Here is a 17795-nt window from a genome sequence, read left to right on the forward strand (position 1 = left end):
GGTCTCATGGTCCTCGAAGCCTCGCTCTGCGGAAAGGACATGCTGAAGGTCAGATCGGCATTGAGTGAACGTATTCCTGTTTTTCTGTAGTATCTACAGTATCTACTACAGTGTACAGGATATACATTTAAGGTACTTTAAAACTGGAGACTCCTTCCAGGACAAAATACATCATACAAAGATCAAATATTGTTTGTCTGTTTGCCGTACTAGTCAGTTGTTACTATAGAAACGTAAGTCAGTGGCAGGCTGTGTATTTCAGACCTGGGCAATCAGTGGTGTCCTACCTAAATCATTCCACATCTTAATACCATCATTATGACACCGAGGTTATAGAAACCTCATATTACCTCATCAATATTAAAGAAGCACAGTAAAACAGAGCGCTGCATCACACACAGGAATCTCACACAGTAAGAATGAATGTCATTACTGAAGCAAGAGACCCAATGAACACAATTTAACAAGTCTCCTTTCACTATAGCCACAACTGCACCGTCCACATACATCTTCTCGAGCAGAAGCATCGATATTAACCAATATTATTTTCCCGGGGATTAAAAATAAGGGCAAATTGTGTTTTCCTGTGCAAATTCTACAGGAAAGAAAATGCAAAATTAAAAAAGTTGAACAACTGTTTTAAACTGTTTTGTCCTGGTAAGTGTATCTGACACCAAATCAATTTGTTATTCATGACATTTGATACGACATTTGATACAGATGCTCTGACTAGTGCGCTCTCTGACCATCCAATCAAAAGACATGAAAATGCTGACATTGTTGGATGCCTGCTAGATGGCTTCCATGCCACCAACTTGAAATCTGATTAGTTAAAGCAACAGATTAATTTTAATAGATTTTAAGCTACTAGACGTTGGCAGTGCTGCTTCCTGAAGGCGTTATGGTGGACGTCTTTGACCTCGGCAATACGTGATGTGACGACTGATATCTGAATGGATAGAAACTCAAACGTATACAGACACTCCTGGCAGCAGTGCACCTGGGAGAAAAGCTATAAAATGTAGAGAATAGACCATTGGGAATAATTATGAATCAGTGTTAGACCAGGAAAGAAGGACTTGTTGGCTCTATTGGTAATCCACTGATATATATATATATATATATATATATATATATATATATATATATATATATATATATATATATATATATATAAGGCTTTGGACTTTGGTTTGAATGAGATAAATGCAAGTTTGGATTAGGGCGTCTTCAAAATGCCATATATGTCAGTATACGCCTATGATTTGCCTGACAGTCAGAGCTGCTGTTAGAGAAAATGTATCTACACCTTCTGACCAATCAGACGGCACCCTTTGGTGCATACGACAATATTAAACACTTTATACGGGTTCATAATGTTCCACTTGTCGTACCCCTAAGCTTCTCACCCCAGTGTTTTTTTTTTACTTGGCCACCCAAGTACTGTAGCCGTGTGTTAAAGCAGCTACAACACATCAAAGGTTTTGATGGAGCTGTTGTGTTGGTGGTCTGAGGCTGTTTACTGGCATTAAATACAGAGAAAAGCGTTTTAACTGAACTTATTGTATTCTTCAGTGTGTGTTGCACATGTTCGAACATACAGACTTGTGAAAAGAGGAAAGAACACCATTCTCGTATCAAGGTCTAGTTACTTCCTCAGAAGTCTGACATCATCACCATGGGAAACAAAATTCATACATTTTCAAACGTTTGATCATCTGGATACAATTTATAATGCAGTCTTCGCATGCCAGGTTTACACACCAGACTTCCATCTGTTAGTATAGGATGCGCAAGTTTTTCTTTGCAGTTACAGTTTTTCTCAGTTGCTTTGGAGCATTTCTTGAATCGTCCTTAATATTTGCAAAGCAGTGAGTGCATTTCTCAAAACAATTTGTACAAACAGCACAACACATTGGATTTCTTGCAAAAGCCTGAACTTTTCTGTATCTCTCAAAGGTAAATATTTGTGTCAATGAACATCTCATTTCCATCAGAATGAAAAGTCCCATTGTCAATGTTCACAAAAGAAGATCAAAAGTCATGTTGTCAGTATGATGGCGCACAGTTTCAGTATTTCTTGATATAAACTATGGTTTGGATCACAAGGATAGAAAATGCATGGGGCTGATTTTCTTCTGTTTGGCATCTATGAATTTCAGCAGCACAAATGAATAAATTGAATTTCAGCAGCACAAATGCAATCAAAATTTATTTGATTGCATATTTGATTTATATTGATTAAAAGAGACAAGACAGGATATACACTTTTTTACTATACTAGTGTTTGTTAGTTTCTTGGTTGATTATCCATTTTCAGAAATTGATTCACCTTTGACCTGTTTAAGAGAACTGATTGATTTTTGGTTGATCTGATGTCGTTCACTCGCCTTCATTAGTGACATTCAAGATTCATCTGCACAATTTATCATTTCAAGTCACATTTACAAAAAAAAGGTTTAATAGAAATTTAGGCTTCACATATTCTGACAACTGGTTTAACCATTTAGCATTCAATGACGTATACAATGAACTAATGCTGAGATGTTTTGGGGGTTAAATCTATTCAGGTGAAATCAGTATAATATATTTTGATTAACATTAACATTAACAACTGATAATGTAGGAAACAGCAGACACTTGTACACAATCCATTAAATGCATGTACAAAAGCATTCACAATTTAATCAAAACAATGGGAAATGCTTTTATGATGTGGAGGTTGAAATAGTAGTATTGAGAATTTCATTTCTGGTCTGAGAAGAAAAGCTCCTAAGCAACTGAGAAAAACTATAATATAAAAAACCAGCGTCATTTAGAACAGAATGAGCCCCTTGCACGGCCATGTTGAAGCAGAACTACAAATTAACACCCTACATGACAGGAAGACAACAAATCGTACTTTATTTTTCTCAGCAAATCCCCATAAAAGTGTTTTTTGCTTTATTTCACTTCTATTTAATGAACTATAAAAGTCTAACAGGATTTGTGCTGCGGATTTCATTCAGACCTTGTCCTCACAAGACAAACCTACAATGCAGTTCATTGTGTGTGTGTGTGTGTGTGTGTGTGTGTGTGTGTGTGTGTGTGTGTGTGTGTGTGTAAGAGAGAGAATATCTCACCTGTCTGCAGCTCAGGGTTGGTCTCACACACGCACCAGTCCACGTTACCGTCACAGTGTGTTTTCTCAAACAGGTTATCCAGCACATCTCTCACCGTCTGTCTCTCATCCACCATCAGAGTCTTGGCGCTGCCGTCTGTCATCTGGACCTTCACGATCAGCTGTTAGATACACAGCACATAGTTCAGTCCAAACACTGCACACTAAAGGCAAGATTTCCAGAACATCTATCTATCTATCTAACTATCTATCTATCTATCTATCTATCTATCTATCTATCTATCTATCTATCTATCTATCTATCTATCTATCTATCTATCTATCTATCTATCTATCTATCTATCTATCTATCTATCTATCTTTAAACTGAATAGCTAGATGGACAGACAGACAGACAGACAGACAGACAGACAGACAGACAGACAGACAGACAGACAGATAGACAGACAGACAGATAGATAGATAGATAGATAGATAGATAGATAGATAGATAGACAATATTTAATACACCTATCACTGGTCAGTGCAGAAATTGTGGCTACACACTGTATCTTTACATTACAGGCACGAATTCAGCTTAAAGACAATATTAAATGCATTTTTATTAATTGTTTCATAACAGACAACAGCCATAAAGACTAAATAAAACCAATAGCTAAAGTATAAACAGGCAATCAGCAGAAAAATCTCATTTAGCTAGACAGAACTCACTAAACACACAGACAGGGGCCAAAACCGGGAAAGTAAACACACACACACACACACACACACACACACACACACACACACACACACACACACAGAGCTCAGTAACATCGCTAGTGAAATGCCAGGACTTCGACTTCGTGATGATTTACTGGTCGTCTGTGTGATTTATGAGGAGAACGCTGATCAAGAACATGTGGCAGTGAAAGTGAGGATCTGTAGGCCATTCTGGTTGAGGATTCTGGCAAATAGGTTTGGGTTCGGGCTGAAACATGGAGAAAAAAACGTATGCTACACAAATAAAAATATACTGTATTTGTGATCATATGATGTAATTTCTTATGATAAGAGGAAGAAACTTTGAGAGAAATTCAAAAGGGAACCTTATTCTCGGCCTCGTTAACTGAGATTCATTCATTCTAGTTCCTTCATTGTAGAGGTTATGAACTGTTCACTGATGGAGACTTAAGAGCAAAACTGTTTATGGAGATTGTAAGAAGACTGTTTATATTAATTACAATTCAAATCTCTCTTCGTGGTTCTTATATTGAAGCCTCCTCCTAATTTCATGCATGGTTTGACTTGTTCATGTGGAAAATGGTTTCAAAGTGGTGGAAACTCCATCCAATATAAGGCATCAGGCTGGATTAGACAGGCATGGGGAGCAGAAGAGGTCAAGATTTCTGGGATCTGGAATCGGACAAAGACAATAAGGAAACTAATCTAACATAACAGTTCCCTCGCTTTTTCCTCATTTGTAACAAATTCAAGCAAAATCATCTCTGATCCTATTACAAATTCATGATATTGATCATGTCATTAATTAGAACAAGATGCTTCAAACTCAACACCAAGCAAAAGTTAAACCAAGCTGCAAACAATAACATCTAAGCAAAGAAAAGTTTCTATAATACACTATTTGGACAAAAGTATTGGGACACCTGACTTTTCCAGCCATACGTGGTTCTTCCCCCAGACAAATTTAAAGGCATGTAGTAGTATTACATTTTCCCTTTACTTGAACTAGGAGTTCAGTTGAACTAGATTCTTGACTTGACTTGAGTCCCAAACCTGTTCCAGCCTGACAATGCTGTGCACAAAACCAGCTCCATGAAGATACTCTTTACATAGGTTTGGAGTGGAAGATCTCCTTCTTTAGAGCTCTAAACCTTAACCCTATTGAACATATGAATGTGAACATTGACTGCACCTTAGACCTCCTCACATCACCTGCATCAGTGCCTGACTTTGAAGCTGAATGAGCAAAAAATGATGTGTTTGAGGGAGTGAGAAATCCTTCAATGTCCTGAAGGAAGAAACGATAAACCCACTCTTCAAATCCTCACTCTTGAAAAGGGGTTGATAATGATAGATAGATAGATAGATAGATAGATAGATAGATAGATAGATAGATAGATAGATAGATAGATAGATGATAGATAGATAGATAGATATGAAGACACACAGACAGACAGACAGACAGACAGATATGAAGATACACAGACATACAGACAGACAGACAGATATGAAGATACACAGACAGACAGACAGACAGATATGAAGATACACAGACAGACAGACAGACAGACAGACAGACAGACAGACAGACAGATATGAAGATACACAGACAGACAGACAGACAGACAGACAGACAGATAATAAATAAATAATGTATTTCATTATATTAAGTCTAAATTTTGTTACATAAGTGCTTTACATAAAGAATAAAACAAAAACCAGACAATAAACGACAGCAGATTAAAGAGTTGTTTGCGTGAACTCCTGTCACTTCCTAACATTCAGTGAGCTGACGAGAGCTTCTGATGTTCTGCTCACCTTCTTCACTTTGGCTTCTTTCAGCTTTTCCAGGGCAAGTTTGATTTTATCTGCTTTCATCTGTTCTTCTACTTCCTCCTGGAGAAATAAAAAAAGACCAAAGATCAATGTTATGTTACAGATACGACATAAACCTTCCACTGTCCAACATCAGACAACGGTGCTATGAGTTATAACTATAAATGCACATTGTAAAGGTGTTCTGCACTGCTGCTGTTAATAATGTCTGATTTCTGTCATGTGTAATCAAATTTATAGACATCTTCAATCTTTATTTTATCTAACATTTGTTGTCCGGAAGAAAAAATAAAAATAAACAAATAAATAAATAAACATAATAATAAATAATTAACTAACTAACTAAATAAATATTAGGAAAGAAAAAAAGAAAGAAGAACACATTTCCTTTAAATTCTTTATAAAGTTATAAAGCAACTGCAAATTTATTTTAACAATTTTATATAAGTTTTTTTTCTTCCATCAGTAATTTTTCTCTAGTTGGTTTCTATATCGCAATTTCTTTCAAAGAATTAAATAAAAAGGAAATAAACAAACTGCGGTTTTAACAAAAGAATGTGTTTAGACATTTATTTGGTTGTTTTTTTATTATTTCTGTATTTATTTGGACATAAAAAATTATATATAATAATAAATATAAAATAAAAAAAGACATTAAATGAAATTACATTTATTTACATCGAATTTAATATAATTTAATTTAATTATTCTTTTTCATTGTAATTTTATATTTATTATTATTATTTTTTATTATAATTATATTTTTTTTCACAAATAAATACATAAAAAAAGAAGAATTAAATGTTTTAGTTCTATCCCCTTGTAATTGTCTTAAATTTTTTAGGTACATTTTAATAAAAAAGAGAAAACATACAGTAGGATGTTAATTTTTCACATGCAAGACCCACTGTTATAGTTTTTTAGGTGTGAACTGAAAATCTCCCACTGTTCGTTTTGTCTTGTCCACGTAATCGCAAACGATCTCATAACGTCAAGTGTGTACATGAAAACACCTACATGTGACCATGGTTTAATATAGTATCATGTGAAAAGTGTGTGTATATGTGTGTGTGTGTGTGTGTGTGTGTGTGTGTGTGTGTGTGTGTGTGTGTGAGAGACAGAGAGAGGGACTAAGATTTACCATAGAAGGTTTAGAGTTTGAAGAAGGAGGAGCTGGTAACGAAGTGTTACTGGTGATAGAAGTCAAACCAGAGGTGTTACTGGGCAAGCGGGTCAGTTCAGATTTAGACTGTGAGGCAGGTGGTCCTGTTGAATATGTTGAAGCTGAAGGGGCTGTGGGGGTAAAATGAGCTGTCGAGGAAGGTGGCATTGGATCTTTTTTCACTTCCACCCTCTCAGAAGCAAACTTTTCCTCCGTGGCGTTCAGGTCGGCCACCAGATCCGCCATAAGAGCATCCAGATCATTATCCTCCAGCTCATTTAGAGAGGCTGTGATGTTCGAGAGAGAGTTTCATTAAATAATGCAGCAGTTAACACTTTATAAACATTTTTATCTTGGTTTGTTGATGTAAACAAGCTGGCAGTGCTCAGATCACTTGACTTCCTGTTTAACAAGCCACACATCCACATTTATTATCTGAACACAGCTCATTTCAAAAAATCTAAATTGAAATATTACTGAGGAAATGTATATTTTAAGGAAAAAACAAGCTCATTTTGAAACACGTCACAAAAACGTGTTATAAAAATGAATCTTCTGTATCCTCAGAAGTGAAGATGGGCGGAGCTTCAACAGTCTGTGAAAGACCGTGTCTACAAGTAGTGGAGCAATTTCAGATGTTTCTCAACATCCAGTTGCAAAACAGTTAAATAACTATTGAATATTATTTACAGCACAAAAATTTTTAAAGACTCTATAGAAATGTGTGCACAAGGGAAGATCAGTACTGTGCCTTCCTTCCTTCAATCCCTCCTTCCTTCCTTCCTTCCTTCCTTCCTTCCTTCCTTCCTTCCTTCATTCCTTTAATCCTACCTACCTTCCTTTCTTCCTTTAATCCTTCCTTCCTTCAATCCCTCCTTCTTCTCCTTCCTTCCTTCAATCCCTCCTTCCCTCCTTCCTTCTCCTTCCTTCCTTCCATCCCTCCTTCCTCCTTCCTTCCTTCCTTCCTTCCATCCCTCCTTCCTCCTTCCTTCCTTCCTTCCTTCAATTCCTCCTTCCTTCCTTCCTTCCTTCCTTCCTTCCTTCCTTCCTTCCTTCCTTCCTTCCTTCCTTCCTTCCTTCAATCCTACCTACCTTCCTTCCTTCCTTTAATCCTTCCTTCCTTCCTTCCTTCCATCCCTCCTTCCTTCTCCTTCCTTCCTTCCTTCCTCACTTTAAAAAAAAATGTCTCTTATTCTTTCTTTCTTTCTTTCTTTCTTTCTTTCTTTCTTTCTTTCTTTCTTTCTTTCTTTCTTTCTTTCTTTCTTTCTTTCTTTCTGTTTTGTTCTGTTCTGTTGTTAGCTCGCTCTTGTACTTTGATGCTAACCTGACATCCTCACAGTAGCCTGACATTCCCCCGTACGTCACGTTGCCTGAACTCTGTTATAATTGATGGCAATTTCACAGCTTATTAGCGGCACATTTTCACAGCAAAGTGAGAAACAGAAACAGAGCCTTCACACAGTAACTCCAGCGAGCGTCCGGGAACAAAGAAAAGCCGCTTTAATGTAGAGTCATGTGAATGGTTTTCATTTGATTACCGTTGGGATCTGTGAAGCCGATGGAGAAGTTGATTTCCTGGCTGGACTGGAAGGTGGGTGGACTCTCTGGAACTTCAGTTCCCAGACTCTGAGAGAGGATTAAAACATCAATACATTTTTAAAAAGGAACACGTTAACACAAAGAGCATTTATAGATGCATGTTTCTTCATATTATCACTTTCAGTTCTGTATACGGGAAGGGTGGAGATTCCCTGAAAATTATGAAGTGTACATTTGGGCAGTTTTCACGGTGTGTATGAGGCATCAGTGTGTCTCAGCTGGTAAAAGTAACACATTTATAAAGCTAAATAAAGGACAGAACAAGGCCTGGGTGGGTTCAGGTATCACCAGGTATCACCATGAGGGTCGAGTGAAGGAGTAGCTCTTCTTCCTATTTAAAATATCTTCTTCTTTGTGAAAGACAAATATCTGCACAAGTGTTACACGCTGTATATAAATAGTACAAAGTGAAAAGGAAATGTGAAACTATGCGAGAGGTTTAACAAAAAGCCACGTGTCTTATTAAATTAGTTTTTTTAGAAAAGCGATTGTGCAGTAAGAGTTGAATGTCTGGTCTGTTTAACTACATGCCCAGTGAATGTTTAGACAACTTTATCTGTGGTACATTTATAGAGAGGAATAAAAGTGAACCCATCTGTTTTATAGTGAGGAAAATTCCATTCTTTTCATTGACTAAACTCAACAATAACTCATCATTAGGAGTCGACTCTAAAGATGAATTAATAATCTGAACATGGATTGTGATGATTTCTGATAAATGGACATAATGATTTAACTCGAGGATTTTCATAATTGGTGTTTATTTAAATTCTACTTCCAACCAGTGCATAATTTCTTTCTTTCTTTCTTTCTTTCTTTCTTTCTTTCTTTCTTTCTTTCTTTCTTTCTTTCTTTCTTTCTTTCTTTCTTTCTTTCTTTCTTTCTTTCTTTCTTTCTTTCTTTCTTCAATGTCTTGTTTTCTTTTTAAATGTCTTTCTTTCTTTCTTTCTTTCTTTCTTTCTTTCTTTCTTTCTTTCTTTCTTTCTTTCTTCAAAGTCTTGTTTTCTTTTTAAATGTCTTTCTTTCTTTCTTTCTTTCTTTCTTTCTTTCTTTCTTCTTTCTTTCTTTCTTCTTCAATGTCTTGTTTTCTTTTTAAATGTCTTTCTTTCTTTCTTTCTTTCTTTCTTTCTTTCTTTCTTTCTTTCTTTCTTTCTTTCTTTCTTTCTTTCTTCAATGTCTTGTTTTCTTTTTAAATGTCTTTCTTTCTTTCTTTCTTTCTTTCTTTCTTTCTTTCTTTCTTTCTTTCTTTCTTTCTTTCTTTCTTCAATGTCTTGTTTTCTTTTTAAATGTCTTTCTTTCTTTCTTTCTTTCTTTCTTTCTTTCTTTCTTTCTTTCTTTCTTTCTTTCTTTCTTTCTTATTTTCTTTCTTTTTTTCTTTCAATAAAATTCACATCTGGTCTAAGTGCAGTGTCTGGATGTCAAACTTTGTTAAATTCACCAGATGTTTGATTGAGGACTATAGTAAAAGTGTGTATGATGTCTCTGGGTGTGGTAGCATTAAATATTCCCTTCACTTGAACTATGAGATCTAAACCTGTTCCAGCATGAAAATGCTCCAGTCCACAAAGTAACCTCCATGAAGATCTGCTTTACATCGTGTGGAATAAAAGAACTTGAGTGGCCTGCTACAGAGCTCAGACCTCAACACCTTGAACACTGACTTCACTTCTCACCTCACCTACATGAATAACTGACTTTACCAGAGCCTGTGTAGCTGAATGAGCACCAACCTCCACAAAATCTAGTGGAACATCATCCCAGAATGGTGCAGCTTATTATAACATTAATTGGTGTCTCAATGTGGGGTGGTGTTCAAAAGCACAGCATCTTTTTAGTCAAGTCTCCAAAATAATGAGAAATAATTCAGGCAACTATTCTATAACACGACATGATTATTTCTGCACATTTGCATTTGGATTTACACCTTGATTAGCAATTCTGCAAACACCAAGCAGACCACAGAGCATCTGAATTACTGAGTGTTATGTGTCTGATATGTTTTTTTAACTATATATAGCAAAAAAAAAAAAAAAGGAAATTACAGACTTGCTTTAAGTTCCTGTCTTGTTTTCTAGTGTACAAAAGGTTTCTCAACGAGAAGTTAAGCAATCCAGAAAAACGCAAGCTAAACCTACTTCTATATTTATCGCTCAAACTATTTAAAAAAAGAAATATTGATCAAATAGTAAAAACGTGTATAGTTACTATGGAATTGACATGATGGTGACAATCCTGACGTCGGAAATCTGATTCAAAATGGATGTAGAGTAGATGCATTGGATTATTGTCATTACACGGTTAGCAACCTACTGTTCAAAAGCTACCAATATATAATATATATAATACGGGAATGTGGTAGCTCAGTGGTTAAAATGAGTGGTCAAGCTGCCAGTACTGAGCTTCCCTTGAGAAAGACCCTAAACCCTGAAATGCTGAGTGTATAAAGAAGATCACTGTAGTCATTTTGAGAATAAATCAAGTCAAGTCAAGTCAAGTCAAGAAGCTTTTATTGTCATTTCAACCATATACAGCTTATGCAGTACACAGTGAAATAAAACAACATTCCTTCTGAACTTTGGTGCTACATACAACATAGAACTACATCACAGAAAACACAGGGCAAAGAACTAGTAAGTGTCCTCGCCACATAAAGTCCATCTTCTGCAACAAGGGAATTCATTGTACATATTAAATACATAAGATAATATATATAAGTGCAAATTGTATATATACAGTATGTATATATGTATACCAGAAAGGTCCCCTGGTGGTCTAGTGGTTAAGATGCAGCGCTCTCACTGCTGCGACCCGGGTTCGATTCCCGGTCAGGGAACCATCCCCAGCCACTCTCAGTGCTGGTCCCAAGCGGATAAATTGGGGAGGGTTGCGTTAGGAAGGGCATCCAGCGTAAAACATGTGCCAAATCAAATGTGCGGAGGATCCGCTGTGGCAACCCCTAATGGGAGAAGCCGAAAGAAAGTATGGTATATATGTATACCAGAAGCAGTAGTATAGACTTGCAATGAAAATGCATTCTGATGACCATCATTTCTTGAAAACATGGTAAGCCGAGACATGGCCTAGCCTAAGCCTAGTCTCAATAAGTGGTGATCAGTATGGGGGTAGTAAACTGCAGGCAGGAAAGAAGCGGCGATGTGGAAGGGACTGCTAAAAAGTGCGAAGCGATAGCCATTGAAATAAAAGAAAATATTTGAGAGAATGCACAGAGGCAAAAATATGGTCCCTCGTTCTTAAATCATGAATCGACTATCGGCAAACATCGCGGGACATGTGAAGTCTGCTGTGACAATGAGGTCAACATTAATACGGAAAGGAAAAATATTTAATTTACATTTTTGTGATTAGTTTTTATGCATTGCAATGTATATATGTTGGACTTGCTACCAAAACACACTTACTTCGCTGCCAGAACAAAACTATTCGCAAGTCGGGGACTTACTGTATATACAAATAAACCAATAATGAGTCTCCAGGCAGTGAATAATGTCCTTATGTCTGTTCCACTTTGGTATTTACAGTAGGAGCTCCATTCTTTTTAAAAGATTTTGGATCTTTAAAGAGTAGGTGCAGACCCTGCGAGGATTATTCGTCTACTGCAAATTATCCAAAACGCAGCTGCACGACTTGTGTTCAATCTGCCCAAGTTTTCCCACACCACCCCACTGCTGCGCTCCTTCACTGGCTTCCAGTAGCTGCATGTATCAGATTCAAAACACTGATGCTTGCCTACAAGGCCAAAATGGACCAGCACCATCTTACCTCAGTGACCTCATCACATCTTGCACTGCACCACGCTGTCTGAGATCCTCCAGCACTGCTCGGCTGGTACCTCCTTCTCTCAGACTGAGAGGTAAATACACTTCAAGGCTCTTCTCTGTTCTGGCACCGAGGTGGTGGAATGAACTTCCCCTAGATGTCCGTACAGCGGAGTCCCTGATTATCTTCAAGCGACGACTGAAGACCTACCTCTTCCTGAAATACCTAAATTAGCACTTTCCAAGTTTGTAGAATTCGAGTTATATATATATTAAGTTTGTAATCTTGCATACCAGTGTAGATTTATTCATTACTAGAGATTTAAAGCACTTTTGTACGTCGCTCTGGATAAGGGCGTCTGCTAAATGCCGCAAATGTAAATGTAAATGTAAATGTAAATGTAAATCTCGAGCCATCTAGAAAAGTACCAGCTAGATTTGGATTCCGTTCATGAAGATTTCAGACATTGGATTTTGAGGATAAACAACCTCTTAGTCAATACTCAGAATTCCCTTCTACATATGCTGTTTGTCCATTATTGTACATTTAAAGGCTCAGGCATGGAGGAGATGGTGTTGAATCTCTAATGATCTCAGATGTTGAGCTAATTTCTGACGTGCTCAGGAGTCCCACCTGCATGTAGAAGACTGTAGAAAGGACATTACACGTAATCACACACTCATGATATTTCTCACTCTCGAGGATGGATTTCCTCTTGAGTCTGGTTTCTTCCCAAAGTCTGGTTTCTTCCTCATACCATCTAAGGACATTTTTTTCCTGCAACAGTTCAATTTAATTTGCTTTAAATATAAGTGAATTTTGTTCTATAATTCTTACATTCTGCAAAGCTGGTAAGGCAGGTACTGATGTAGGTGACCTGGGGTGCGTTCACATTCATCCCGAAGGTGTTCAGTGGAGATGAGATCAGAGCTCCATATCAGCAAGATCTTCCTCTCCAAAGCATCTAATAATCCATCATAAACCAGATCTTCAAGGAGCTCACTTTGTGCACAGGGGCATTGCACAGGGCACAAGTTTGGGTTTCCAAGTTCAAGTGAATGCATAATTCTATTATAGCACCTCTAAAGATGTCCTGAGTGTCTCCAGCTTTGTGGTAACAGTTTGGAAAATATTTCTGTGGCAGATCTGCCCGGTTTTTCACTGATTTTCGCCAACTCTCTCTCTCTGAATTGCACGTGCACACTTGAAACACAACCGAAACACTGAAACACGAACAAAATCAACCAAACCTGAGTAAAACCACACTGTGGGAAGACGACTAGCGACGACAAACAGCAGGCTGAGATTTAAAAACTCTATCTGTGGACGTGAAGCAGCGACCTCCATGTGATGTGCATTTTGTGTTATGCGTTTTGTCTAGTGTTGTCTGTCTGTCTGTACTGTTTTTCATCTGCACTGTTTGCACTCGGTTGCATTTGATGCACTTTATGTATCAAGTCAAGTGGAATTTATTGTCATTTCTACTAGACACAATGGTACACAGTACACAGTAAAAACGAGACAACGTTCCTCCAGAGACCTGGTGCTACACTAAACAACAACATAGAGCTACAACACATAACATAAAGCTACATAAAGTGCATCGAGTGCAACCAAGTGCAAACAGTGCAGACGAAAAACAGTACAAACAGACAGACAGACAAACAAACAGTACAGACAGACAGTGCAGACAGACAACACTAGACAATACACATAATACAAGATAGCGCTGCCTGTTAACAGTATATAAGTGAGGCACGGAAATTGTATAAATATTTCTATATTTACTGTATTTATACCATGTAGGAAGGGAGATTATGATACATTTGTGGTATTAAATGACTTTTTTTTAAAATCAGTTTTACATCATCACCTAATTTTGCCCATTCTAGATATTTATTTAATATTTTATTTATTTTAAATTCTATTCTATTCTATTCTATTTTTTTTTTTTACATAGTTATGATCATAATATATGTTTCGGATGTTTATATTCAACAAAACAACACATTATCTCATGAAAAAGGAATTGTAATCTGTAGTGAATTGGCATGGAAATGTTATTTTCCTATAACAACACAACACATGGTGTATTTTATATTCAAGATCTGCCTGCTAGATCCTACTGCTTTATATCTGGTTGGAGTTCTCTTCATTTACAGAACACTTACTACAGCTGAAGATGGTTCCACATGAATAGATCCATGAGGTTACTGTGGAGGGTAAAACTCAAGAAACATGAAGATAAATCTGAACTGTAATTAAGATTACCTGCTCTAATGGTACATGGCTGCAATTTTCAGTTGGAACTGTAATGAATGGGACATTTTATGCCACACAGATGTGGATGAAGTTCCTTTTTGAGTTTGGTTCCTCACAAGGTTTTTTCCTCATAAAGTCTCAGGGAGTTTTTCCTTGTCACAAGCGCCACTGGTTTGCTCATTAGAGACAAACTTATAGGTACTAATTGATGACGTTTCTACAGTAAATACAAACTATTCTTTCTGTGAAGCTGCTTTGAGGCAATTTCCACTATTAAAAGTGATATATACATATTTTGCAATGACAACTTCGAAAACAAAATTGCCACAAAGACACATGAGAATAAAGACATTCAAAAAGCTCTATATGTGAGTGTGTATCAGGTGAAATCGATGCCAAAAACTCAACAGCGCGAGGTCTTTATAATGCAAACTCTGAAGAAGTGATGAAGGAAAATGGTGTACCTGCGTTAGGAGGTCCATCTCCTGCAGCATGTCTGTGAACATGGCGTCAATATCATCCATCTAAGAGAGAAAAGACAATAAGCAAATGAATCTTCTAAAACTGGGACAAGCACGAGTGCAAAAATTTTTGCAAAAAATATTAACAGATTTATTATGTTTTTATGTATTTTATGTATATGTATTTTATGTATGTATTTTATGTATGTATTTTATGTATCACTGTAACAATCAGGATTTTGGATCGGTCGAAAGGAGTCAATTAATTTCATTACAAACCCAACAAACAGTATAAAGTTCTGTAATATTCATGAAATAATAAGGAACTGCATTATTAGGAAACTCCTGTGAGGCTGTTGTTGATTAATTTTTCCAGAGAAGAACAATGTTTCATGTTATGGTGATTCATATGTATTATTAATCCCATTGTGAGAAACTGAAGCATTAATTTTGAAACTTCTTTGCATTAAACTTATCTATCTATCTATCTATCTATCTATCTATCTATCTATCTATCTATCTATCTATCTATCTATCTAGCTATCTATCTAGCTATCTATCTAGCTAGCTAGCTAGCTACGACCAAATAACTATACAAATGTTTAAAAAATATAGCATATAGGATAAAATGTGGAATGGGATGTTCCGAAAGCACATGTTTTTCATACATCTCTTAAATAATATTTATAATTCAAGATATTTTTGTGTTTATTTGCAGGTCTATTATTTAAAAGTTGCTTAGTTCATGTTACTAAGGCTGTATTTTCATGTTAACAGATTGTTCATGTAAATGAAATGTAAGTGAATGAACCCTATAGTGTAAAGTGTGTATCGTTATTACCTTCAGTTTGACCCCTGTGCACTTTTATATCTGTTACTCATGAGCTTGTGTAACTTTTTCTCCACATCTACAGATTTAAGCACAAACTCTACAGTGAAAAATATGAAGCCTGGAGCTAGAAATTGCACAATAACTGGTGTGACGATAAATGCTTGGCTTGCATAACTCTTCCAGGCATGCATTCTTTGTCAGGACTTGCAGTGCCTTGTGCAAAAACCCTGCTACTGAATGATTTGAATGCTCAAAAGAACGAGAATGTAACAAGAACTACATTGTGAGAAATAATAATCACAGTGAATAATGAATATGCTTATATATAAGGGTTATTATAATGAACGTGTTAATAGCACGTTAAGCACGTTAATATTCATTTTAACAGCACTAATTTTTAACGAGTGATTAATGCATTTCTGTTTGACCATATTTATTAAAAATATAAGTAAATATTTATAAAAGATGTGAAATTAAGACCTTCGAGGCAACAATTTATTCATGACATCTGTTCTTAACTCGTATATAAAGAAAAAATAAATATATATATTTTTTAATCACTATACAATTGTTTTGCTGAAGCGCCAAGTCTCAAATCAATCAAAATCCGCCATGATGAACACATCCGGCTGTTAAAACGGTCCGTGTAGAAACATATCAAAAGTTCAGTTTGGTGTCCTGATGATTTATGTAAATTGAAACACAATAATTACTTTAAAACATTCACGAGAATATTTTGTCTTCATGCTCTATGTTGGGTTTGGTTTCACTAATAATAAACATAGATTTGCATAAAGCATCAATATTTGTTCATGTTGATTAGAGTATTAAAAACTTGAAAAGTATTAATTTAAGGTATATTTAAAACAGATACAAATAGTATATTTTATAATCACCTAAGCAGGAAAGTGGAGCTCATCAGATGGTAAAACTAATATCTATAGGGTTTGCGCTTTTTCCGAATTGATAACAACACTTCCTGTCCATCTGCCTTAACACAGGAACTCAAGGCTAATCAGCATTAGCATCTTATTTGAGAAATTTAAGACACAAGTCCGATGGAGCTGCATTACAAGTTCGATACATGATGATCCCAGGTTCTCCCACACCAACGCACTGCTACACTCCCTCCATAAGACTTGAAACATGCTCACCTACAAAGCCAAAAATGAACCAACACCCTTCTACACCACAGGATTTATCTTGCTTCATAATTCATTACACTTATTCTGATCCTCAACCACTGCTCTACTGTTCCCTTCCTGTCTCTGGGTACAAGGAAGACATGGTTCTTCGAATGACATCTGAAGATCTACCTCTTCCATTCAAAATGAACCAGTATCAGAATATATTTATATATTTGAGGCAGTGGTAGTACAGTGGTTAAAGCTTTGCGTTCCAGATCATAACTTTCAAGCCACAGCACTTCGCAGCTGCCACTGTTTTTCCATTGAGCAAGGCACTTAGCCTTATCTGCTCCAGAAGCACCATACCATGGCTGACCCTGTGCTCAGCTTCCTGACAAGCTGGGACATGCAAAATCATGGATGGTTGTAGCTCAGTGGTTAAGTCTCTGAGTTACTGATCAGAAGGTTGAGGAGGGTTCAAGCCCTAGTATCGCCAAGCTGCTAATCTTTAGCCTTTGAACAAAGGGCCAAAGGGGTGCTGTATCATGGCTGACCCCAACCTCCTAACATCGCTAGGAAAAGAAAGATGTGTCAAATAAAGTTTTTTTATATATAGATTAAGAAATCACTTCTGTACGTCGCTATGGATAAGAGCATCTGCCATCAATGTACTGTAAGTATAATAATTTAGAAAGTATAGGATTCATGTGCATGAAGAGTGAAAAGGAAGAGGAAGTAGGAGCTCAGTGGTTAAAATGTTGGCCTTTTGCATGAAAGGTCACTGAAGGCCCTGAACTCTTAACTGCTGAGTTGTATAAAGAAGATGATTTTCTTTATGGATAAAGGTGACTGGTGACTCTTTTGTCTCTGTATAATCAACCCAGAATTACAACTA

General features: G+C 36.5%; 1 protein-coding gene across 1 annotated transcript in view; it reads right to left on the reverse strand.

The window, feature by feature from the left end:
- Positions 1-17795, reverse strand: part of LOC124384130 (amyloid beta (A4) precursor protein-binding, family B, member 1 interacting protein) — a 51843-nt gene that overhangs the window by 21137 nt on the left and 12911 nt on the right. The window contains exons 2-7 of the mRNA XM_046846706.1: positions 14945-15004; positions 8381-8468; positions 6822-7129; positions 5663-5740; positions 3123-3282; positions 1-26 (exon numbers count right to left, since the gene is read on the reverse strand). The exon at positions 1-26 is cut by the window's left edge and continues 96 nt beyond it. Coding sequence (XP_046702662.1) covers positions 1-26; positions 3123-3282; positions 5663-5740; positions 6822-7129; positions 8381-8468; positions 14945-15004 — 720 coding nt within the window. The remainder of the gene's footprint in view (positions 27-3122; positions 3283-5662; positions 5741-6821; positions 7130-8380; positions 8469-14944; positions 15005-17795) is intronic.

Source organism: Silurus meridionalis, chromosome 4, assembly GCF_014805685.1.
Source record: "Silurus meridionalis isolate SWU-2019-XX chromosome 4, ASM1480568v1, whole genome shotgun sequence".
NCBI lineage: Eukaryota > Metazoa > Chordata > Actinopteri > Siluriformes > Siluridae > Silurus > Silurus meridionalis.